This window comes from Mauremys mutica, chromosome 12 (assembly GCF_020497125.1).
Source record: "Mauremys mutica isolate MM-2020 ecotype Southern chromosome 12, ASM2049712v1, whole genome shotgun sequence".
Taxonomy (NCBI): Eukaryota; Metazoa; Chordata; order Testudines; family Geoemydidae; genus Mauremys; species Mauremys mutica.
Window position 1 is genome coordinate 38,488,489 of NC_059083.1, and position 26,678 is coordinate 38,515,166.

A 26,678-nucleotide genomic window follows, 5' to 3' on the forward strand; every position below is an offset into this window, starting at 1 on the left:
TAGCAGGGCCCTGGGGTCATCTTTTCAGTGGTGAGGGGGGATATGAGAGCAGACTGTGGGTTTAATGAGGGACAGGGGGAAGTAGAGTTTAGGTGGTCTCCTGTGTGCAAGTGTGAAGGGGCTGTAAAAGGGGATGTAGTTAAATTGTACCAATGTGGCATTCTGTGGTGGGAGCAGGCCCAGTGTTCAAGCATACGACAAGCACAGGTACAGGGCTAATTTAAGAACATACATTTTAATTATGTTTGGCACTCTTTAAGACTTTTGCTATCAGGTCAACCAAACATCTAGAGTCTATCATTTTTTTTAATAAAAAAAACAAAATTAAAAAATTGGGCTTTCATAGAATTCCCCAAAATCTACAATTTTTCATGTTTTGGCAAGTGAGAAACAAATGTAACCCCTCTGCCAGGCTGAAACGATAGCAGCAAGGGCCAGGTTCAATACCTAGGGGTCCCTTCCCCGCCATGTAATGCAAACCAGCTCTAGACCCCCACCCAGTGACCTGGGAAAATCTTACACACACCCCTGGGTGCCTCAAGGAGGCAATACTTCCCCTCTCGCAAGCACAGACTTGGTGTAGCAGAAAAGGTTTAATCACATAAGATAAACAACAAGCATTAAATTTGGAAAAAAACCTCAACTAGAGTTCATAGGTCAAACCGTGAGCAAAGACCCACCCCAGCAAATTGGGCCGTGTCCTTCTCTCTGGGCCCTTGAGTCCAGCAACCCCCCAAATCACCCACAGTCCCAAAAGTCCCACAATCCAAAAGTCTCTGTCCCGGGTTAGTGCAGCCCCAGAGCTCAAGAGTCTCTTTGCAGAGGTCCCCCTCCCCAGCCTGGGTAGAAAGGGGCACCTTACGTGGATTGGGGCCAACTGCCCTGCCTCTTTGTGGGGTTCTGCTTCCACTAGTCGTCCCCGCAAACAGCTCAGCTCGCTCTGTGGGCTACTCCACTCTGCCAGCTGCTTTGGTCCACCAGCTGTCCTGTGATCCGCTCCAGCCGTCCTCGCGAGCTGCTCAGCTCCACTCACCAAGTGGCTGCACAAACTGCTCCACTCCGTTCTTCCAGTATTGCTTCAGGCTCCCCCACTCATTAGCACAGTGCTCTCAGCTCAGCAAGTCCTGCTCTTCAGTGATTTCAGCTCTCAGTGATTTCAGCTCATAGTAGGGGCGCCCCAGAACCAGTGAATTCAGCTCAGTAACCTGCATTTAGATTCTTAAGGGAATCAAAAATTAACTCTGACATTCCACAGTGGAGAGAGGCATAGGTGGAACTGGTGCTTCTGGCTCACACAAGGAGCCTGCACCACCAAGTACAGATATCTATCCCCAGCCTCTCTCCCTTGACTGGGTTTTGGAACCCATGTCCCTTGTCTAGCAAGTGCTATTTAATTGATAATGAAACCCTCTATCATAAGACAGTTTTGTAGTTCCTCATTTACTTAATCGGGGTGACAACATTTTATTGCTCCTGCCCCAATAACAACGAAATTGGGGCTCCCACAGCTGTGAAAATAACCATCCCATGCTGCTTTGCAGTATGCTAAGTGGGGTGGGAGTGCCGATGCAAATAACCGAAATACCAATGCAAACACTTTAAACTTCTTTCCGCACTCCCCATAATTTACCACCAGATGTCAGGGTGGGGCTCATCCTGACTCTGCTTACACAAACATTTTCAGCTAAAATTTGCAGAAAACTGATTTTTTTCTGCCTAAATCCACCCAAAAAAACTATGGGTTTTCAGTTCTGCTATGTATGGTAACAAAGTTCCTCCTCTTATTTGGTGGGTCCTGTGCTTGTTGGCAGATTTGCTTGCCTCGCATCACCCTGTGGGTCAAGAAACAGCCCAGAGACCTTCCGCTCTGGTAGAAGCCACAGTCCAGGTCAATTCCTCCTCTGTTTGATCAGGAGTTAGGAGGTTTGGGGGGAACCCAGGCCCACCCTCTACTCTGGGTTCCAGCCCAGGGCCCTGGGGACTGCACCTGTCTAGAGTGCCTCCTGGTACACTTGCATGACAGCTACAATTCCCTGGGCTACTTCCCCATAGCCTCCTCCCAACACCTTCTTTATTCTCACCACAGAACCTTCCTCCTGACGTCTGATAACACTTGTACTTCTCAGTCCTCCACCAGTATCCCTACTCACTCTCAGCTTCTTGCACGCCTCTTGCTCCCAGTTCCTCTCACACACACACTTCCTCTTCTCTGGCTCCCCCTGGTGTGACTGGAGTGAGTCCTTTTATAGCATCAGAGGGGCCTTAATTAAAGTCAGGTGCTTAACTGCCTCACCTGACTCTTAGCAGGTTAATTGGAGCCAAGTGTTCTCATTGGCCTGGAGCAGCCCCTGCTCTGGCCACTCAGGGAACAGAAAACTGCTTCTCCAGTGGCCAGTAGATCTCCATTCTACTCCTCTGCTGTTGCAGCCCCTATTCTGGCTCCTCTTGGATATATTATTACGTTTTTGGTTGCACTTTTCCTCTCACTTATTCATCTACGCACTCCCCATCCGTGGCTCCACAAAGTCGCAGGACATCCTTGTCAGCCTCCTCCTAGCCCTGGTCAAAATGGGCATTTACAACACCAGGGAGAGGAGGTTGGCCAACCGGATTTCCTAGAACTGTGGGGCCTATTTCTGCTCCTTCGTCCGTTCATGCATCTAGGCAGAGTTCCTCTGGGCAGTGTCCACTGGCTCCCTTGACGCCTTCGACGAACAATGGGCATTATCCAGCGTTCTCTGCTCGGTGCCCCCATCAGCTTCCCTTTATTTAGCCCTATGACCTCACTCCCGTTCCTATTTCATTGGTTGTCCCCCACAATTATTTGGTATCATGGACCTATGGATCCTCCCCTTAGGCTGTGGGGAGGTCCTTTAGCAGTAGGTGGACCCGCCCACTCCCTAGATACCAACAGGACTACTCTGCTGTTCCCAACTGGCCTGGGTCTATCACAGTATTTGAGGATACGTGAGATGTTCTGTGAAAATTTGATTAATTGAGAACACAATTTTCCTTTGCAAACAATTAAGCAAAAAATTTCTGACCACCCTTAATTGAAAACAGAGCTTTAAGAAAGCCTGGGTAATGCAAATATTGTCAATAATACAATAATTTCAACCCCCCACACCCTATTGCATCTGTTGTGTATTTGGTTGTCATGGTTTTTGTTCCTATGGCAACTGAGTTAGATTATTAGGGGATTTTTCAGCCGGCTGAGTGAGCTCTGTGTCTGTAAATAAAATGGCAGTTTTGTTAGCTGTCTGCTCTCTGGCCTCAAGTGATTTCTTCCTAAACCAGCTGCCCCCAAGGATATAACATGTGGCGACGATGGATGGGATTCCAGTGCTGCTCCAGTAACAGAAGGAAGTAGAAGTGAAGGTAAAGAACAAACAAACAAAACACCTGCTTGTTTGCACTGACTGTGAAAGTGAAACTAAAATCATGGCTACTCTGACCAGGCCACTGGAACCTTTTGATGAGAATATAGAGCAGTGGCATGTGTATACTGAGTGTTTTGAGCTTTTTGGTATTGCAAATGACATTACAGAAGCGAAGAAGGTGCCAATATTCTTAAGTGTTGTAGGGGCTAAAACCTATTCCCTGCTACGCAGCTTACTACACCCTGTTAAGCCTGAGACTAAATCTTACAGTGACATTGTGGAAATCCTGGGGTCCCATTTTTCCCCAAAACCACTGGTAATTGCTGAAAGATATAGGTTCCACAAAAGAGACCAAAAGGAAGATGAAACAGTTGTACAATTTGTAACAATTTTAAAAAAGCTAGCAGAACACTGTGAATTTAAAAAGATGTTAAATGATGCCCTGCGTGACAGGTTAGTTTGTGGTTTCTACAGTGAAGCTATATGGAAGTGCCTTCTGCTGGAGCCTGAGTTTACATTACAGAAGGCTGTTGATATTGCTGTCTCCATGGAACTGGCTACAAGGGAGGCACAAAACATTGGTGCATCCCCTAGGGTGCAACAGGGCTGCCCAGAGAATTCAGGGGCCTGGGGCAAAGAAATTTTAGGGGCCCCTTCTATAAAAAAATTGCAATACTATATTCTCCTGGGGGCTCTTGTGGGGCCCACGGCAAATTGCCCCACTTGCTCCCCTCCACAGGCGCCCCTGGGAAAAATAAACCTTCTGCATTTCGACACAAACCCAGTTTTGAGAAAACTTCTTTACAAGGTATCACCGGTTCTCAGCATCAGCTAGTGCTAAAAGGCATAAAGCTCATGAAAAGGGTTGGACAAATATTTTCCATCAAAACTTTTTCTGGATCGAAAACTAGGGGTTTTTAAAAAGCAGAAAAAAATCACGGACAATGTCTGCTTTCCTTCAAAATTTGTTGTGGTTTTTTTAATTGAAAAGCTGAAATTAGTCTGCCAAAACCTGAATATGGTTTGAGGTTTCAGAAGTGTGTGGCCAAATATTTGCTGCTTGCTGTATTTGATTGTTTAAAGAAACAATAAAAAAATTCTGCTTAAAAAAAAAATCCAAAACTTTTGAACCACCTCAGCTTGTAACCAAACACCTGAGCCCATCCAGGCAGAGATTTTTCCAGGTTTCTGATACTCTGCTGGCTTCCTTGACTCATATCTGTCTCCATAACTTTGGGTTCATTTAGGTTAGAACATAAGAACAGCCATACTGGGTCAAACCAAAGGCCATCCTTCCCAGTATCCTGTCTACTGACAATGGCCAATGCCAAGTGCCCCAGAGGGAGTGAACCTATCAGGTAATGGTCAAGTGATCTCGCTCCTGCCATCCATCTCCACTCTCTGAGAACCAGAGGCTAGGGACACCATTCTTTACCCATCCTGGCTAATAGCCATTAATGGACTTAATCTCCATGCATTTATCTGTTTCCTAGAGACTGGCTCCATGTGGTCCCTCACAAACTGGAGACGGTTACTGTGGGTTTTTCTTTCCTATAGCTTATGTACGTACTCCACAAACTGAGCATTTGAGCTTGTTCCAGAATCTGGGATGAGCTTATGTTGTCAAAACTGAAATGCTCAAAATAGCACATGCATGTGAATGGACACAGGGTGCTAAAATTAAATTAATCCAGGGGTTCTCAAACTGGAGGTCAGGATCCCTCAGGAGGTCACGAGGTTATTACTGGGAGTCATGAGGTGTCAGCCTCCACCTCAAACCCTGCTTTGCCTCCAGCATTTATAATAGTTTTAAATATATAAAAAAGTGGTTTCAATTTATAAATGGGGGGGTCACATCAGAGGTTTGCTATGTGAAAGGGTCACCAGGACAAAAGTTTGAGAACCACTGAATGAACCCCTCTGAAGCCTCAGGGAATACAGGGGAGGGGCATCTCCCTTGGTAGGGTTGGGAAGGATATTGCTCTTCTCATGTGATCCTTCCCCCCAGTGGCTAATTTTAAATGAAGCTACTACCCTCCCCTGACATGAATCTCCCTGTGGCACTGAAATTATATATACAGTATAATTTGGCATTTGAGAAGTGAAAGGGATGGTAGCTGTAGACGGGTTGGACTCAGCCCTGCGGCGCCTCCTGCTGGTGACTCTGGGAATTAGCTCTGTTCCAGCACAGAGCGCCCTCTGCAGGCTGGTGTTCCGCCTGTCCTCAGGCCCCTGTGTCCCTCCCTGGACCTGGTGCCCTTTTACATGGGGGTGCTGTCCCCTGGCAGTAACCCCTTTCTCTTAGGGTCTCCCCTCCTTGAGGAACCCCCACCCTCTATCCCCACTTTGCCTCAGTGTATGGCTGCTGCCAGTCATTGTCTAGCCCCACGTCCTGGGGCAGACTGCAGTATCAGCCAACTCATCACTGGCAAGGAGGGTTTGGACCTGCTGCCTTGGCCTACACCTGGGCTGCCCTCTGCAACTCCCAGTACCTGTTAGCCCTTCGCTAGGCCACAGCCTGGGGCTTTCCAGGCTGGAGCTCCCCCAGCCTGTCCCCAGCCCTGCTTCACTCAGGTATCCAGTCTCAAGCTCCCTGCAGCCAGGCCCTTCTCTCTCTGAAGGCAGAGAGAGACTGTCTGTGCTTCTGGCATCCCTGGCCTTCTTATAAGGCCCCGTGGCTCAGTTTGAGGCATGGCCCCAGCTGCAGCCACTTCCCCAATCAGCCCAGCCTAAAGGCTGCTTTCTCTAGCCTCGGCCCCTTCCAGGGCGGTTTTTAACCCCTTCAGGGCCGGAGCAGGGATCCACCCTGCTACATAGCCCTAATGGAAAACCTAACAGCTTGGCTCTTCTGCAAGCCTCAAACTGCTGAATGAGCTTTAGGGTAGGGAAGGCTGTGCCTCACAAACAGCCTGGCCCTGCCCCCTATCTGACCCCCACCCACTTCCTGCCCCCGACTGCCCCCCTCAGAATCCCTGACCCATCCTGCTCCTTGTCCCCTCACCGTCCCCTAGAGACCCCACCCCACCAACCACCACCCTGGGACCCCACCCCTGCTCCCTGTTTGCCCCAACCCCTAGCCACCCCCCCAGAACGCCCATAATCCACCCCCCATTCCCTGCCCCCTGACCAGCCCCCCAACCTCTGCCCCCTCCCTGTGCCCTGATTGTCCCCAGGACTCCCTGCCCCTTAGCCAACCCCCCTGGCCCCAGCCTCTTACCCCCGGCTCCCTCCTCACCCAAAGCCTCAGCGCCTCGGCTGAACAGCTGCAGCTTGTCCCCGGCGGGGCCTGAGCCCCGCCCCGCTCAGAGCCGCGTGGTGAGGGGGCGGGGCTGGGAGCTCATGCCGAGCAGAGGGAGCAGACCTCAGCCCGGAGCTCGCAGCCCTGCCCCTCACCACGCGGCTCTGAGCGGGGCGGGGCTCAGGGGCCCCACCAGAGACATGGCGCTTGATGTGCTAAGGCTCCAGGAGAGGGGCGGAGGTGGGAGCCTCCGCTATTCCCTTGGGGGCCCCTGCGGAGCCCAGGGCAAATTGCCCCCTTTGCCCCCCCCTCTGGGTGGCCCTGGGGTGCAAAAAGTTTCACAAGAACTGACCCACAAAACTGTGCAGAGTCAAAAATGTTACCGCTGTGGTAAGCCGGGTCACCAGGCATCAGAATGCTGGTGTAAAGACCTGGTGTGTCGACACTGTGGCAAAAAGGGACACATTGAGTGTGCCTGTAAACAAAATAAAAAGAGGCCTGTGGTCTGGCCGACAAAAAGAGGAACCCTGCATACCCTAGAGCAGACCCAGGATGATCAAGGTGACACCTCATCGCAAGAGGAAGTGCCACTGCATGTTTTGTCTTTGGCAGTGGGCTCACATGAATACTGGGTAACCCCGTTGTTTTAGGGGAGGGATAGCTCAGTGGTTTGAGCATTGGCCTGCTAAACCCAGGGTTGTGAGTTCAATCCTTGAGGGGGCCATTTAGGATTTGGGGATTGGTCCTGCTTTGAGCAGGGGGTTGGACTAGATGATCTCCTGAGGTCCCTTCCAGCCCTAATAATCTATGATTCTATGATGGCAAACCTATACACATGGTATTGGACACCGGTGCACCCGTCTCGCTGGTCTCTGAGACTGTGTGTAAAAAAAAAGCTACAGCATCTTCCGCTTAAGGCAACAAAAACTGTTCTGAAGACGTATACAGGAGAAGCTGTTCCCATGTTGGGCACTATTGATGTTAAGGTGGAGCTCAATGGACAGGCTGCTAAATTGCCACAGTTTGTGGTGAGAGGTAACTACCCAGCCTTAATGGGTAGGTCTTGACTTGGGAAGATTCAGCTGAACTGGGCAGAAGTGCACCGGATGACTAAAGAAGAAACCAGTCTAACCCCTATTCTAAGGAAACATGCTGCTGATTTTGGAGATGATTTGGGAAGTATGAAGGGAATCACTGTGACTTTGAACATTAAACCTGACAGTCCACCAAAATATCTGAAAGCCCGAACTGTGCCATATGCCATCAGACCAAAAGTTGAAGCAGACCTGGAGCGCCTGGTCACCAATGGAGTCCTAATACCAGTTACCCATAGCTCATGGGCCACTCCTATCGTTCCAACAGTGAAGAAAGATGGCTCTCTCCAGATTTGCGGTGAATTTAAAGTCACTGTCAACCCAGTGTTGTGTGCAGAGCAATACCCGCTTCCCCACATCAATGACCTCTTCGCAGGCCTGGCAGGGGGGACAAAAGTTCAGTAAGATTGATCTGAGTCAAGCATATTTACAGATGCACGTTGATGAAAAGTCCCAAAAGCTGTTGACTATTGTGACTCATAAGGGGCTTTATCGATACTGTCGCCTACCCTTCGAAATAACGTCTGCTCCTGCCCTGTTCCAGAGGGCTATGGACCAGATCTTTTGTGGCTTGTCAGGAGTTCAGTGCTATCTGGATGATATCCTGGTCACTGGAAGAAATGAAGAGGATCACTTAAAGAATTTAGAGGCTACCCTACAAAGACTGGAAAAGTATGGCCTACGAGTTCGCAAAGACAAGTGTAAATTCTTCAAGCCCTCTGTTAAATATTTGGGACATATCATTAATTCTGCAGGTCTTCATAAGGCCCCTGCAAAAGTTAAAGCTATTGTGGAGGCTCCCCCACCTCAAAATGTAAGCCAGCTGTGCTCGTTTCTAGGACTACTAAACTATTATGGAAAGTTCACCTCACAGTTAGCCACACTGCTAAAACCACTTCATGAGCTCCTTGGGCAGAACAAGGCCTGGAACTGAACTGAAGCCTGTAATGTTGCATTTAACAAAGCTAAGGATGCATTGCTAAATTCTGAAGTTCTAACGCACTTTGATCCATCCTTACCCCTGCAATTGGCCTGCGATGCCTCCCCTTATGGAGTGGGAGCAGTCGTGTCACATATTATGCCTTCGGAAGAAAAGAGACCTATTGCTTTTGCTTCACGCACTCTAAGCAAAGCAGAAACTAACTACACCCAAATCGAACGTGAGGCATTAGAAATTGTTTTTGGAATTCGGAAGTTTCATCAGTACCTGTTTGGGCGAAAGTTTACTCTTCTCACAGACCATCGACCTCTGATGTCAATTTTTGGACCCTACACAGGCATTCCCCCATTAGCTGCTAGTCATATGCAATGTTGGGCATTGTTACTTTCAGCACACACATATAAAATCAAATATCAAAATTCCACTCTGCACGGCAATGCAAATGGCCTCTCAAGGTTGCCTTTGCCGGTCAAACATCAAAATAGTGCCCCCCAAAAAATCTTCCGGTCACTGTGGAATAGTGCGCATGAAGGAAATTGCACGAAGCTATTTTTGGTGGCCTGGATTGGACAGTGCTATTGAAGAGAAGGCAAAAGCTTGTATGTCATGTCAGGGTGTGAGGAATGCACCCCAGTGGGCACCCCTACACCCATGGGACTGGCCTGAAAACCTGCAGCAACGTATTCACATTGACTTTGCTGGCCCCCTTGAAGGAAGTATGTTCTTGGTGGCAGTAGATGCCCATTCTAAATGGCCAGAAGTCTCTATAATGCAGTCCACTACTGCAGAGAGTACTATCCAAAAACTACAAGGACTCTTTTGTCATTTTGGTCTGCCAGAAGAACTTGAGAGCGACAACGGACCACAGTTCGTCTCTCAGGAATTTCAAAATTTTATGAAGGCCAACGGAATACACCACATCACGTCAGCACCATATCATCCATCCACCAACGGATTAGCTGAAAGATTTGTGCAGACAATAAAATACGCTTTGACATCAGCAAGGGGACAACACTCCATTCAAAAGCATCTGGATACCTTCTTACTTTCCTACAGAAACAAACCTCATGCTACGACCCAGGCATCGCCAGCCTTTCTAATAATGGGAAGACAGCTGCGCACTTGCTTTGATCTGCTGAAATCTTCTGAACCCCGACAAATTGTGCAACATCAGCAGCAATATCAAGTCATCAGACGGGCACCCAAAGCAAAAGACCGAACCTTTAGCCCGGGGTAGCCAGTTTTGGCTCGAAATTATACTTCCAGAGCTAAATGGGTCCCTGCCACAATCATCACTCAAACAGGACCTGTTTCCTACACAGTCCGGACTGCAGAGAATCTTACCTGACGGCGACATGTAGATCAGCTGTTGCCAGGTCATGCCAGTCCTCAGGACACATCTGCAGTTGAGGGGTCTGACTTCACCTCTTCTGGTGAGACACCGAATCACGAATCACCTGTTCCTGACTTTTCTCCTCCATTACTGCCGGCGGCTGAGATACCTCTTTGCCCAGCACGAGCAGATACCACCTCCTCACCCGTTCGTGCTGCGGACCCTGAGCCCATGGTACTTTTGGGTGCAACAACACCAAAAGTTCGCCATAATCCACTTAGAAACAGAAGGCCTCCTCATTGGCTGGATCTTTAGCTAGGACGAACCCACGGTTATGGGGCAAAATAATCCCCAGGGTTTAGCCGGAAATGGAGGCAATCTACCCTCCTTCTCTAGTCTAGTGTGTGTTTTATTTAGGGGATGTTCTTATTAGGGGGGAGGAATATGTTGTGTATTTGGTTGTCATGGTTTTTGTTCCTATGGCAACTGAGTTAGATTATTAGGGGATAGCCCAGTCTGTTTCAGCCGGCTGAGTGAGCTCTGTGTCTGTAAATAAAATGGTAGTTTTGTTAGCTGTCTGCTCTCTGGCCTCAAGTAATTACTTCCTAAACCAGCTGCCCCCAAGAATATAACAGCATCCAATGCAAATATTGTCAATAATACATTAATTTCAACCCCCCACATGCTATTGCATCCATTCTTATTTCTGTCTCAGAGGGGTAGCTCCCAAATAGTTAAACTGAGTAAGCAGGAAAGCTGATAGCCCACAGAATTTGTTTTGTAGACTAGTGCCTTTAAATTCAGGGTGAGAGCTGAACCAAGCAACCAAAACCTATCTATCCTGACATGGAGAACAGGTGGACATCAAGGAGATCAAGAATAGGCGGCCTTTTGTCCAAATGGCAGCCAGTACCTGGATCAGTGGGGTTCTCTGAACTGCAAACTGGAAACACGTTTGCAAAAATCTTCTGTGGAGACAATTAAATGGGTCAGTTCTTCTGTGAAATCCCCCAGAACCTACTTGCTATGACTCATATCTCAGTGAAACTGGGGCTATTGCCTTTAGTGTATACTTTGCCTTAAGCTGCTTTATTTTTATAACTGTGTCCAAAATCCCTAGGGACCTTTAAAATTCTAAACCCTGCTTTCAGTACCTTGTTAGTTTGGTCCTTAATTGAGAGCCCTGGAGAACTAAATCCTTCTTTTCACCTATAAAGCAAATGCACTTGTCCAAGACAGTGTGTCTGACTGCTAACCCGGAGGCATCATGTCTATGGAGAAGACAGGAGGTTGGTCTAATAGCAGAGCTGTGATTTTCTAAGAGTCCTGAGATGTTAAAGACAAGTTCCCAAGGAATCTTTTAACTCCATTAGGCCCTACTCCAGAAGGGAGCCACACAGGGCCGGTGCAACCATTAGGCAAACTAGGAGGCTGCCTAGGGCACCAAGATTTGAGGGCGGCAAAAAGTGGTGCCCAAAATGTCTGGGATGCTCACCCAGTGCTACGGCTTTGATCAGCTCCGGCCGGCCGGGAAGTGATGTCATTCCTCCCCCGGCAGACAGGGGTGCTGCGCTGCTCCCTGCTGTTCTGGCTCTTCCCCAGGGCCCACACCCCGCTCAGTCCCGCCCCCACTCCCCTGAGCTCTGCCGCCAGCCCCTGCTGCACCCCTTGCCCTGCCCGCAGCCAGCCCCACACCCCCTGCCTCCAGCCAATCCCACACCCCCTGCCCTGCCTCCAGCCAGCCCCACACTCCTTGCCCTGACCACAGCCAGCCCCACACCCCCTGCCTCCAGCCAGCCCCACACCCCTTGCCCTGCCTCCAGCAGGCCCCAAACACCCGCCTCCAGCCAACCCCACACTCCTTTTCTCCAGCCAATCCCAAACCCCTTCCCTGCCTCCAGCCAGCCCCACAACCCTGTCTCCAACCAACCCCCCACCCCCTCCCCGCAGCCAGCCCTACACCCCCTGTCTCCAGCCATCCCCACACCTCTGCCCTGCCTCCATCCAGCCTCACACCCCCTGTCTCCAGACAGCCCCTGCTGCACCCCCTTGCCCTGCCTCCCTTAAGCCCCACACTCCTGTGCCTCCAGCCAGCCCCACATCCCTGCCCTCCCTCCAGCCAACACCACACCTCCTGCCCTGTCTCCAGCCAACACCAGAACCCCTGCCTCCAGCCAGACCCACACCCGCTGTCTCCAGCCAGCCCCTGCTATACCCCCCGCCCTGCCCACAGCCAGCCCCACACCTCCTACCCTGCCTCCAGCCCCGCACCCCCTGTCTCCAGCCAACCCCTGCTGCAACCCCCTGCCTGGTTATTCATTTATTTTAATTAAATATGTAGACTAAATAATAAAATTAATAAAGTTTCAAGCCAAAGTTGTATTAATTCTAATGAACAATGCCATATTATGCAGTATTCATTTTTGAAAGTTTATAATCAATGCTCTGGGGCGAGGGGTGAGGGTGGGGGACACAAGCTGGAAGATTCGCCTAGGGCGCAGAGTATCCTTACACCAGCCGTGGAGCCACAATGTTCAGTGTTGGACAATATACCCACCACCAGTGCCTCTGGGACAAAATGCAGGAGATTCAGTTTGTTGGAACATATTTCTGGTAGAGGAGGTATCTAGGAAGCTGTGCAGAAGCTGTTCTGCAGGGATGAGCATGGTGGGTTGAGGCAGATGGCCATTCATATTGTTTTAAACTGGATAATCCCCTTTTGTGTGGCTTGTCTCGTGTCTGGTACTGAGAGAAAACCAGACGTGGTTTTGTCCATTATCACGGACTAGGGAGGCATGCATGGCCACACTGGTGGATGGGGCCACAGCTTTCCCAGAAATACCAGAAAGTCCGGTACTCTGGGAATGTGGCAGTGGCCAAACTAGTTGAAGGCAGAGTTGGGGAACATTTTTCCAAGCCATTGGCAGATTGTTTAACTCAGCTAAAAACATAGCAGCACCTGTCACAAACAGGTTGAGGAAACCATTTCCCAATGACAAGTTACTTTGACCAGCTCTACCAACCTGAGCTTAGAGCAACACACTCATCTTCCATGCATCTTCTGTCTCCAGGGTGCAGAGGGACTAGGAATGGGCATCTCTGAGATCATCCGGGAATAAACCTTCCCCTTCTATCACTAGGGAGTCCCTCCCCTCTTAGGTCTCACTCCCGCTGCTGTTCTGCAGTAGCTTCGTAGGCAACATCAGCCTCTGATTATTGCAGGAATAAAGTCCCCTTAAATTCTTAAGCCACTTGCACGTATGTGAGGATCACCATCTAATCTAGGCTCGCACCCTGGGGATTCAACCAGAGACATCAAGGGCTCAAAATACGAGCTTCTACAGCTTGAGCTGAACAGCCAGGCTGCCTGAAAGCCACTGGAACAGCCTCCTATCCTCTAGGTGGGGCACAGAGGGGCCTCATAACACACACTGCCCATGGGTGGGGTTTATACAGTGACACTGCACAGCTACACGGGTCAAGGGCTCCATCTGAGTTTCAGTCACCTCCCTCAGCCAGGAGGACAGTGCCTCACAGACAGTTGTACTAATGCAAAGCTATGAACTTTATTCGTGTATATTCTCTGTGTGGCCCCTTCTCCTCTCCCTCGTCCCTGTAGATCCAAAAAGTCACAGATTCATAGAGTTCAAGGCCAGAAGGGATGACCAGATCATCCAGTCTGACGTGCTGTACTCCAACAGCATCCGGCACCCGCACACCAAACCCAACAACTGAAATTAGACCAAAGTGTCGCAGCCCTCAGGAAACTAGACAATTCTGTGCCACTGGCAGACCATAGGAGAGACTGAGGTGCACCAGTGCCCAAGGTCCCCACAATGGCAGGGAAATGATTGAGATGCATGCAGAAAAGCATGGCAAGTTATCTGCACAACATGTTGGAGAGGAAAGCGACCTCCCGAAGGTCCCTGCCAATCTGACCGGGGGGAAGATTCCTTCCTGACCACCACATGATGATCAGTTAGACCCTGATCATGTGGGCAAAATCCAGCCAGCCAAAGACCCAAGAGAGAGAGATAATGGCTCAGTGCCACCTCAGAGCCCTGGCACATCCTACCCAATGTTCCATCTCCAGCTAGGGCCGCCCTGATGCTTCAGAGATTAAAAAAAAACCCTCCCAGAATACACTGGGGGGGAGAATCCCTTCCTGACCCCTGCCAGTATCCAGAGGAAACATTGAAGCATGAACTTTTAGAAACATAAGACATATGCTGCAAGTGAGACCCAGGGTTGCTGAGCTCTGCCCTCCACCATCACAAGCAGCTCCATCATACAATCTCACTCAGACATGTGTCCAGCTCTCTCTGAAAATGAATTTGTTCACTTGCCCCCCACAACTTCTATTTAGAGGCTGCTCCAGAACCTTGCCCCACTGGTGGTTAGAAACCTCCCTGTAATTTCTAGACAGTCTCTCTATCACTCACATGACCAATGTACATGTAAGCCAGGCTCCCCCTGTAACGGTTAGGCCACGAATGGTGGTTTATAAGACAATGGGTCCAGTCACCAGCTGGTGGCAATGGATATACAGTAGCTCAGATCCACAGATGCTGCAAATCGCTTTAGGGACACCAAAGTCAATGGAACTACACTGATGTGTTGAGGATCTACCCCAAATGTCTTCTCACCTACCCCAGTCTTACACCAGTCTGACTCCTCTGATTCCAACGAAGCAATTTCTGATTTATACACACAAACAAGACAACGCCCATCATTGTTTTCACTGGCCATGGAATGGGTACAAGTGACCAACCAGTGTAACAGGTACTGTTTTGACACAAAATGAAAGTCTAATTCCTTTTATGCACACAATTTACACCCATTTAACTCCACAATTGGGCCAGGTTTTCTACTGGTGTAAATCTCCCCAGCAGCAGTGACATCGGCAGAGTTAATCTGGATTTGCTTTGGTGCAACAGAGATCAGAATCAGACCTGTTTGTGTGCAAGCTGTGTGGTCATGGAAATCTCTGACAAATAAACAGATACTAAGTAAGCAAACTTTTATTAGATAAAGACAGAAATAAATTCTTGGTGAATTACATACACTCAGTCAGTCTCCTCAGGGCAGCTTTCATCTCCTTGTTCCTCATGCTATAGATAATTGGATTCATGATTGGTGGCAATACAGAATAGAGAACAGCCATCACAAGATCCAGAGCAGATGGGGAGCTGGAGGTGGGTTTCAGGTAGGCAAAGCTAGAACTGCAAACAAACAAGGAGACCACAATGAGGTGAGGGAGGCAGGTGGAGAAGGCTTTATGCCGGCCTTGCTCAGAGGGGATTCTCAACACTGATTTGAAGATCTGCACATATGACACAATGATAAAAATAAAGCAGCCTAAGAACAAACATATACTAAAAGCAAGAACCCTAACTTCAGTCAGATATGAGTCAGAGCAGGTGAGCTTCAATAGCTGGGGGATTTCACAGAAGAACTGATCGACCATGTTGCCTCCACAGAAGGTCAATGCAAACGTGTTCCCAGTGTGTAGCACAGAGTAAAGAATCCCACTGATCCAGGCACCAGCTGCCATTTGTATACACGCTCTGCTGTTCATTATTGTCTCATAGTGCAGTGGTTGGCAGATGGCGACATATCGGTCATATGCCATGATAATTAGAAGGGAAAAATCTACTTCCAACAAGAAGAGGAGGAAAAAGACTTGGGCAACACATCCAGCATAGGAAATGGACCTGATGTTCATGAGGGAGTTGGCCATGGATTTGGGGACAATCACAGAGATGGAGCCAAGGTCTAGGACAGACAGATTCATCAGGAAGAAGTACATGGGGGTGTGAAGGTGGTGGTCGAAGACTATAACCATGAAGATAAGAAGATTCCCCACCAGGGCTGCCAGGTAAATCACTAGAAACACTACAAAGTGCAAAATCTGCAGCTCCCGAACTTCGGAGAATCCCAGGAGAAGGAAATTGGTCAAGGTAGTTCGGTTGGACATTTTCTTTCTCAGGAAATTGTTTGATGTCTGCGGAGGGAGGGAAAAGAGAGCAAGGGACAGCATTAGATCAGTAAAAATAACTCTCTTTTTGTGAAAACCACCTCAATTTACTTGAGTCAGACCCTTAGCTTGTGAAGATTGGTTTAATATGGGAATGAGGATGGGGAAAAAAGCCCCACTGACTCCAATGGAGTTACTCCTGATTTACACTGGGGTGAGAGAAAATAGAATCAGCTCAATGGACTCCAGTGGAGTTACCTCTTTCTAACAAAGCTTGTTAGAAAACCTTTGTCTGTTTGCCTTTGCGGTATCTCTCCTTCACTGCTTCCCCAGCATCTCAAAGGAGGAAAAAAAAATCTGGCTTTTGGTTCCTAAAAAACCCAAACCGCTGCCAACCATATCATAGGTTTATTCCCCACTTTGAACTTTAGCGTCCACAAGATGGGGACCTGCATGGACTCCTCTAAACTAAAATCCTAGTTTAGATCTGGTAAAGCTGCCACCAGCCAGGTTTTTAGTGTCTGGCACACTCCCTGTTCCCCCAAACTTTCCCTGGGGAACACAGATCCAAACTCCTTGAATCTTTACACAAAGGGAAATAATCCATTCCCCCCACCTTCTTCCCCCTGCCCTAGTCCTTGGGAAAGGTACCTTGAATCAAACAAAGAGGGATTCCGTATCCCCCTTCCCTTCCCCTGAAAATCCAAACAAGGGAAGAAATCAATCAAGTTCTAAAAAGAAAAGGATTTTATTAAAAGAAAGAAAGAAAGTACACTATCTCTGTAACACCAGGATAAAAATATACAGGGTCTAGCTTATAAACCTGGAAGGCTTCCCGCCCCCTCCTTTCTCAGAATAATCAAAATAACAGCAAACAGAAATGAAGATATTTCTCCAGCCAACACACAATTCCAAATGCAGAAATTAATTATAAGACTAATCCGCCTTTCTAATACTCACTATACTGGATAGTAGGAAATACTTCAGGAAAACTTGGAGAACTTGAAGATATGTCTGGCATCTCTTAGATCCAAAAAGAGAACAGCAACCCAAACAAAGAACACAGACAAAGACTTCCCTCCACAGAGATTTGAAATTATCTTGTCCCTTGATTGGTCCTTTGGTCAGGTGTTCATCAGGTTACTGAGCTTGTTAACCCTTTACAGGTAAAAGAGACCTTAACCCTTAACTATCTGTTTATGACACTCCTGATTTACACTGGGGTGAGAGAAAATAGAATCAGCTCAATGGACTCCAGTGGAGTTACTCATAGTTTACACTAGGGTGATGGAGAGGAAAAATATGAACAATTGCTTTTGAGGTATTTGTATACCTCTGTCACCCAGAGGTGGGCAAACTCTGGATAATGGTGTATAAATGTTACTATCCTCAGAGGGGAATTGGGGGTCTGCCTGGCCAGATTCTGCTGTCAGGGGCACTGCTGCAAATATGGGGTAATTTCACTGCATGCCATGGAATTACTCCCACTTTATTCTGCTCTAAACTGGAGCAGCATCTCACATGGAGGTGACCCAACCCAATCATAATTACACTGTAAACTCGAGTTAGGAATACAGCCCAGGAGCTGTGATGCCCCATCCCTTGTTCTAGCCAGATTTTCACGCTTGCTGTGAGAGACAGATGTACCGGCTCCCCTCCTGCTTCTCTAACCACTCAACAAAACACCCTTCCAGAGCTTGGAAGAGAATCCAGGAGTCCCTCCAGTTTGCTCCCTGCATTAACTCTGTAAATCCAACACCCCTCTCGGAGCTGGAAATAGAAGCCAGGAGTTGAGCCACTGGACTCAACTCCCTCCCAGAGTTGGGAACACAAGTGACGTGTCATGACTCCCAGTCCCCTCCTCTAACAACTGCATCAGACTGTATCTCAGCCTCTGTGCCAGTGACTCTCCATTGCCATCAGGAATGACTGCTGCGAGTGACAATGGGTAGTCATTGGGCGAACGAACGCTAGTGAGAATGATTCTCCAGCGTGGTACTTGGGTCACTCACCTGAAGATCTGAACGTATGACACATTGATAAAAATAAAGCATAACACTCACCTGGTGTATGGTTAAAGCCCTAACCACTCAGGTTCAAGTTATGAGGGGTGCCTGCCCCAAAGTCCTTATGATAGACAGAAATAGAAACCCCAGTTCTGGCTCCTCTCTGGACTGAATTTCTGCCCAAAGCCACACATAAATTTCAGGAGGCCTGGCTCTCTGTCCCTGCTACTCTTACCCACTAGACCCCCATCTCTTTCCAGAGCTGGGGATAGAACCCAGGAGTCCAGGCTCCTAATCACCACTACTCTAATCCCCTTGACTCAACTGCCCTTGCTGCAAGTTAATAAACAGAAGTAGCAATAAACTAAGAACTAGACACAAATTGATAGATAGCTCAACAAACTAATAGAGACACAAGTAAGAAAAGAACAGATACAGAGAGTGCGAGAGAAACACAGAACTAACAAAAACTAACAGTTTGCTAGACAAGTAAAAACAAACTAATTGAGAGAGAAAAGTACAAAGAGACAGACAGACAGCAATAACAAAAAACTAATGTACACAGAGAGAAAGATATCAATGAGCTGATAGTGTTTGTCACAATTTTTGGACTACTTTAATGTAAACTCCTTAATCAATTCTAAAATATATGTGTCAATTTCATCAATTTCCCCACTCCCAATAGAAGGAAACTGAGGCACAGATATTCTGCCCTCTCTTTCCTAAGGTAAGTTCTTTGGACTGACTGAGTTTCCCATGCTAAAATTGAGCTAAGGGTGAAACTATGAAAAAAAATGTATTGTCACTTACAATTTCATCCTTAAAGTGCCACTGTGTAACTCGCAAATATATTTAATTGCAAGAGCAAACTTATGGTGCCAGTCAATGTGGAATCCTCCCAGACTGAAATGTCTTTTCTCCTCCAGCTACAAACTGCAATTGGTCTCCCCATCTCTCTCGAACCCCTTGCACACTGCTCTGTCCACCAATCTCTCTATCTAATGATCTTATCACTGTACTATGAGAGGCTGTTCCCCCACTGCACTGAGTCTGAGCTTTTGGAAATACATTGAGATCTGTGCTGTCTGCAGATGAGCTGTGTGTCAAAAAGGCTGGTACTGCAGGAAGGTGATTTATCCATGTCTGTATTCTAAGGGCTTGTGAGACTCACTGCCTGGAGCCCTCAACATCCCAGAGGAAACAATTAATTTCTCTTGCCCTCTACTTCCCTGATGAGTTTCCAGAAACTAAAATAATCAGAATTCCAACGAGGCAGCAGGGTCTCCAGGAAAGATTGTTAAGCACACACTGCGGGCAGACAGGACTGTACTCCAGACATCTGTCATCAATTCCTAGCCCTGCCACTGACCTGTTGTGTTATCTTGGGAAAGTCAATCCCTGGGGCTGTCTTTTCCCTCTCACCCTTTGCCTGTCCCTGGGACGGAGACTGTGTCTTACCTAATATAATGGGTCTCTAATATCAGATAATTATTTAATTAATTATTAAAAAGCTAAGGTTCAAGGTGTCCTGAGATCTGATCCCAACTATTCCTCTGACTTTGTTCAGTCCCTTCACTGCTCCATTCCAAAGTTGTCATCCCTTCAATGGGGATAAGAGTTACAACTTGGAGTATTTGGAATAGTTACAACATCTACCAATGTGATCTATGCCATCATGTGCCAGCAATGTCCCTCTGCCATGTACATTGGACAAACTGGACAGTCTCTATGGAAAAGAATAAATGGACCCCAATCAGACGTCAAGAATTAAAACTTTAAAAAACCAGTCAGAGAACACTTCAGTCTCCCTGGTCACTCAATTACATACCTAAAAGTTGCAATATAACAACAACAAAAAACCGTTCAAAAACAGACTCCAATGAGAGACTGCTGAATTGGAATTAATTTGCAAAAACGACACCATTAAATTAGGCTTGAATAAAGACTTCGAGTGGATGGGTCATTACACAAAGTAAAACTATTTCCCCATGTTTTTTCCTCCCCTTCGCCCCTCTTCCTCTCAACTTCTCGTCAACTGCTGCAAATGGATCATTACATATTCAGCAAAATAGTACAGATAGATACTTAGATATTTGGTTACCTCTTCTTCAGTGCTCAAAGTATTTTCGCCTGTAAAAAAATAAAAATCCCAGCACACCTGTCCAATTGTTTTGCATATGAACATTTGTTAGACATACCTGGTCTGTTAATATGTGAATACAATAATGTCACCCACTTTAATAAAATCACTGGAAATGACATAGGAGTTAAAATGATCCTCACTCTGTACTATGGTAAAAGCCTGTTAAATAGAAAGATCTGGTGAGTGTATTCCTGTCTGATGTCTCTTTAAACCAAAGTTCGCTCTTTTAATTATTGTTTTGTTTCTAATATTTACACCCATTCTGTGGTGGGAGCAGGCCCAGTGTTTAAGCATAGGGCAAGCACAGGTAGCGTCTGTCCATTGCAGTGATAAGGCAGAGCAGGAGTGTTGGTGTTAGAGGTGTTGTGGAGCATCACTCAAAGGGGGCAGAGTTAAGGTTATGTGGGCATTTACCTTACCTTACCTTAATTCTGTATGTCCAGGTTTTCAGAATCTTGAATTTTGCTGAACTGGACCTTCTAGATGGGCATGAGATCTTAACTCTGGGAGATCTTAACTCTGTTTCAATGAAGTTTTTGGCTATTTAAATTCCTAGATGTTTGAAGAGAAAGAAAAATATTGGTAGGAGTAAGTGGTTCTTGTGCTGTCTGTAGATAGCAGTGGATATGGAGGATGAGAGAAGCAAAAGGCTCTTTTCAGAACCACAATGCTTTTTTTTGTGGATGGGAGCTGTACTATGTGCCTTTCTGGGTTCCCCTCACATCCACCCCCAGAACTTCTCGATAAGTGCAGAACAAAGTGGGATGCATCTATCTGCCACATTGGATGCTCAGAGAAATGGCCTGTTCATCTTAATGAGCTATTCTGAGCTGAGCGAGAACCCTTCCAGAAGATGGTGCAGCCTGAATCAATTGCTCTGAGAAGTGTGAACTGCTCCACTCGTAGCAGTCACCCCAGTGCCAGCAGGGTCTTCATGGTGCTGTCAGTGCATCGTCCCCATGTGCCTCTTCTTAGCTTCACACCCCAAGAGGCGGCGCTTCCCTAGACCCAGCACACATGGGGAAGGGCTTAGGGAGACAGATTCAGCCCCTCAGCAGGGCAAGGACAAAGCTCCCAAAATCACGTGAGGGGAGCATGGAGGGTTGGACCCCCATAGATGGGTTAGGAACCCCCAGATATTGGCACAGACATGGGAGGGGAATGTGGGATTGTCAGGTGCCCCTGTCCCCAATATTCCACCCAGGCTGCTGTCACTCACCCTCATGTTCCCCTTCCCAGTGTCCCACCCCTCCCCATCACCTCACACCCAACCCATCTCCTATTCACCCTCCTCATTTATCCTCCTTGCCATAATCACCCCTGCTCTCATGGCCCACAAAACTCCTCTCTCCCTTTCCCACCAACTCTTCCACCCCCAATCATCTCCACTCCCCCTCCCAGGGAGCATGTGCATGGGTTATTTATTTTCATTTCAAAAAGAGTTTCAGCACCTTCTCTATATTCGGCTGTGCTCAAGTGGCAGTTCCCCAAGATTAGAAACCCTTCAACAGAGGCAGCTGTCACCTGCTTTTAGTCACAGATTTCTGCCTAGGGTTAGATTTTAAGTCACGGGGCCTAGATTTGTTGGCCAGAACATTCTCCTTTCAGCAGTTATGGGGCTGCGAGTCAGAAACAGATTTCAGACAGCTCCTCCTCTCGCCATTCACAGTGCAATCCATTTGGCGAGACTCCAAGCACTGCAAAGGCTGACGCACCTGACTGAGAACTAAGCACTATGGCTAAGATCTCTGTCACTTTATTTCCCCCGAGGGCGAGTAGGTGGACTGAACTCTACTGAGCTTTGGAGTCCCCGGTATGAGGATCTGAGCCCTGGTTTGATCTCTAGCTGTGCACAATAAATCAGCACCAAAATGCACCAACGGTAAGAAAAGTTAGAAATACTCCACTGCAGTCAACTGATTTCCCTCTCACTCATCCTGGTGTAAATCAGGAGTAATCCCAATGGAGCTGATTCCCCCATCACTCATTGCAGGGTAAGTCCATAGTGTTACAGTGACGTATGTCTGGTTTCAGGGAGAGGAGATTCAGGCCCTTTGACTCCAGCCTCTGCCGCATCCTCCACCCCCTGAACGCTCTTACTCTAGTCCCCGGGTGTCTCCTTCCTTCTACCTCACACAGCCCAGACACCCAAACAACCCCCAACCGCTTATTCCCTCCCTCTCCTCTCACAACCCTCCATCTCATGGACACTCTTGGTCCCTGTTCTTTGAGATTCCCTCTGTTCTTTGAGAGTGGCCCCGCACCGGTACTGCAGGCAGGGCTGGCTCCAAACCCCAGCGCGCCAAGCGCGCGCTTGGGGCAGAATGCCGCAGGGGGCGCTCTGCCTGTCTCCGGGAGGGTGGACCTCCCTCAGATGTGCCTTCGGAGGGTCTGCTGGTCGAGGCTCCGGTGGACGTCCCGCAGGCATGCCTGCGGATGCTCCACCGGAGCCGCGGGAGCAGCGGACCCTCCGCAGGCACATATGCAGGAGCTCCACTGGAGCCACGGGACTGGCGACCGCCAGAGCACCCCCCGCGGCGTGCCGCCATGCTTGGGGTGGCGAAATTACTAAAGGTGCCCCTGACTGCAGTGGTTAACCCTTTTTTCCTAGCAGAGGAAGCCATGCCCTGGAAGCTCTGCTGGGCATGCTTCAACTGAAGAACAGGTATAAAAGCCTGCAGAGCTGCTCAATTTGGGCTGACCGCCGGAGGAGAAGGAGGCATGCTGCTAGCTCCTGAAGAGGTAGAGCCTGCGCACCAAGATCCAGAAGCCAGCCAAGCCGGAACGTACCCTGATACCCAGATGGAGGACGTCACAGGAGGGGAACAGACCAGAGGAACCCTCTAAGCAGAGAACCTGGCAAATATGGTAGGAAGTGACCCAGGGGAACTATAGAGGCAATTGACGTTAAAGCCGTATAGGAGCTCGGCGTGTTGTGGGAAGATCCCTGCCAAGCTGGTGGTAATGGGAGTCTGCCACTACCACGGTCCTGGTTTGGGATTCAGTGGGGAGGGTGGGCTTGGATCCCCCTACCAGTCCTACCCCTTGAACTGGGAGAATTCTATGGACTCTGGCCGCTAGTCCACACGACCCCACTTGTGAGGGGAATTCAATTGACTCTGGCCATTAGGCCACATTGTGTCCACATGAGGGGGAGTGAGATCACGTTATATGGACCCTGGACACTAGGCCACACTGCCCTGATGCTTGGGGGGTGGGACTCTTATAGACTCTGGCCACTAGGCCACACTACCTTGCTTGCAAGAGGGATTGCATGGACTTGGGACATTAGACTGCACTGCTCCCACATGAGGTCAAGTTATATGGACCCTGGACATTGGGCGACACTATCCCGATGCCTGGGGGTGAGTTACATGGACTCCAGCCACTAGGAAGCGCTACCCTGACCAAGGGGTGACAGTGTGGATGAAGGCCATTAGGCCGCAACTGGCTGCCTGCCGAAAGGCGGGCTAGTGAACTTGTGAGTGGCAAGGTCCTGACACCCAGTCACACACCTGCCACAAAGAGGCAGCGTGGGCCAAGCCCGCCACACACCCCCTCCCATGGCCCAGAGTCAATTCTCCACCCAGAGTTCCTGACTCAGCTTCCTCAGAGATCCCTCCTGAACCCCTCTCGCCCACTAGTCCCCTCCTCTCCTCAGACCCATTCCCCTGACATGATCCCAGCCCCAGAGAAAAGTCCCCACCCCTGCTTCCTTCTCTCCCACCTCAAAACACCAGACATTTTCTCCTGCTTTTCTCCATTGGCCACTCCTGGCCATCACTTCCTTTCCACACCTCTTTCCTCCTTCCTCTGCCTGGCCGTCTCTAGAGCTGGGGGACTTTCAGTCCCTCATCCCATTTAGACCATCACCTCTCAGCCAAGCCTGCCCAAGGAGGGGAGAAGGGAACGCCCATCTGTGGAGTAGATCCCTGTCTGCTAGGAACTGCAGAGAGTCCCAGCAACTCAGGACATTCAGTGAAGGGACATAGCAATGGCTGATGGATAATGCAGTGGTGGGAACATGAGAGAGAGAGAGAGAAAGAGCGAACCAAACTATTCTGACAGTGGGTGCAAAAATAGCTAGACAGATATGACCAATGATTCCTAACACTGGAGGCACGAATGCATCGCAAGCTGGGAAAAAATCAACAAAGATCAGATCAGTAAGTTTTCCATTTCAATTAAATGTGTTAGATTATTAATATACAGGGCTAATTTAAGAACATAGAATTTGAATTATGTTTGGAAATCTTTAAAACATTTGCTATCAAGTCAATCAAACATCTACAGTCTATCAGATTTGTTTTTTTATCAAAAAAAATTGTTTTCATAGACTTCCCTAAAATCTCCAATTGTTCATGTTTTGACAAGTGAGAACCAAACATTTTCAGAAAAAAATTTGCAGAAAACTGGAGTCAATGGGGCAGATTCCATTGTCTCTCATTTTAGGGATTTCCATAGTGTTACACTGGAGTATCTCTGGTTTCAGGGAGATGAGATTGAGGCCCTTTGACTCCAGCCTCTGTCGCATCCTCCACCCCCTGAACACTCTTACTTTAGTCTCTGGGTATCTCCTTCCCTCTGCCACACCCAAACGACCTCACCCTCTAATCCCTTCCCAATCCTCTCACTAGCATCCACCTCACGGATGTTCTTGGTCCCTCTTCTTTGAGATTCCCCTCCCATGGCCCAGAGCCGATTCCTCACCCAGAGTTCCTGAGAATACCAGACATTCTGGTACTTCTGGGAAAGCTGTGGGCCCACCCCTGCCTGCGTCTCCCCACCAGCCAGTGTGACCTTGCATTCAACTCTCGTCTGTGATACTGAACCAAACCAGATGTGGTTTTGTCTCAGTACCAGACAGGGGACAAGTCACACAAAATGGAGATTATCCGGATTAAAACCAAATGAATGGCCACCTACCTCGACCCCTACCCCCGCCCCCAATAGCTTCTGCACAGATTTCTAGATACCTCCTCTGCTAGGAATATGTTCCAATAAACCAGATCTCCTGCATTCTGTCCCAGAGGCACTGGTGGTGGGTATATTGTCCAACAGTGAACAGTGTGGCTCCCTTCTGGAGTAGGGCCTAATGGAGTTAAAGGAGTCCTTGAGAACTTGCATTTAACTCCTCAGAACTCTTAAAAAATCACAGCTCTGCTCTTAGACCAACGCCCTGTCATCTCCCTAGACAGGATGCCACCAGGTTAGGTGTCAGACACACTGCCTTGGAGAAGTGCACTTGATTTATAGGTGAAAAGAAGGATTTAGTTCTCAAGGGCTCTCAATTAAGGAGCCAACTAACAAGAGACTGAAAACAGGCTTTAGTCTAGAATTTTAAAGGTCCGAAGGGGTTTGGACCCTAGGTCTCATCAATGGAAACTTTTGCAGAATATTCATAGGATTTAAGGCCAGAAGGGACCATTAGCTCACCCAGTCTGAGTCTTCCCCCTTCCTGTAGATCACATGCCATTTACCCCAGTCTTGAGGCCAATAACTTATGTTTGACAAACTCATGTTCCAAAAGGGCATTCAGTCTTGATCTAAAGACATCAAGCTATGGAGAATCCAGCACTGGCCTTGGCAAAAGCTCCTCAGAACTCTTAAAAAACCACAGCTGTGGTATTAGACCTACCTCCTGTCTTCTCCCTAAACAGGATGCCACCGGCTTAGCTGTCAGACACACTGCCTTGGAGAAGTGCACTTGCTTTATGGGTGAAAAGAAGGATTAGTTCTCAAGGGCTCTCAATTAAGAACCAAACTACCAAGAGACTGAAAACAAGCTTTAGTCCAGTATTTTAAAGGTCCCTAGAGCAGCGGTCCCCAATACGGTGCCTGCAGGTGCCATGACGCCCATGGAGGCATCTAAGCGCGCCTGTGTCCTGGCCAGCATTCGAACATCCGCCGAAACTCAACCGCCGCCACGGTCCTTCAACTGGCACCCACCAGATGAAAAGGTTGGGGACCACTGCCCATGGGGATCTGGACCCTAGGTCACATCAATGCAAATTTTTGCAGAATATTCATAGAATTTAAGGCCAGAAGGGACCATTAGCTCACCCAATCTGAGTCTTCTGACCTCCTATAGATCATAGCCCATTTACGTCTGTCTTGAGCCCAATAATTTATGTTTGACGAACACATGTTCCAGAAGGGCATTCAGTCCTGATCTAAAGACATCAGGCGATGGAGAATCCAGCACTGGTCTTGGTAAAAGCTGCCAAGGTGAATTGGACGTCCAGTCCCATTGAAGGGAATTTTCAAAGCTATTTGGGGAATCTGATAGATTTGAAGTTCTGAGCCTTATTGTATTCGTTTTCCCATCATATGGTTTAGCATATGGCACAAGGGATTTTGCTGCTCTTTGATCATTTCCTCAGTGGCAGTTGCCGTACTGGGAAGAGAAAAGAAGTCTGAGTGGGGACCTGATAACAGTCTTCAAATATGTTATGGGCTGTTATAAAGAGGATGGTGATCAATTGTGCTCCACGTCCATTGAAGATAGGACAAGAAGTCATGGGCTGAATCTGCATCAAGGGAGATTTAGGTTAGAGATTAGGAAAA

The 26,678-nt window shown here is 48.2% G+C and overlaps 1 protein-coding gene across 1 annotated transcript; it reads right to left on the reverse strand.

Moving 5' to 3' along the window:
* Window positions 1-15,041: 15,041 nt before the first annotated feature.
* Window positions 15,042-24,800, reverse strand: LOC123346774 (olfactory receptor 14A16-like). Its single transcript, XM_044984234.1, has 2 exons — window positions 24,719-24,800; window positions 15,042-15,880 (listed from the first exon to the last, which is right to left on the reverse strand). The coding sequence occupies exons 1-2, from the start codon at window positions 24,798-24,800 to the stop codon at window positions 15,042-15,044; spliced, it is 921 nt and encodes a 306-aa protein (XP_044840169.1).
* Between the last annotated feature and the right edge of the window lie 1,878 nt (window positions 24,801-26,678).

Bases quoted from the DNA above. Each gene is read 5' to 3' on its own strand.
- LOC123346774 (XM_044984234.1), bottom strand. From the start codon at position 24,800: ATGGGAGGGGAATCTCAAAGAAGAGGGACCAAGAACATCCGTGAGGTG. The intron at 15,881-24,718 runs GTGAGGTCGTTT...TGCACTTTGTAG, and splicing joins GATTGGGAAGGGATTAGAGG to TGTTTCTAGTGATTTACCTG.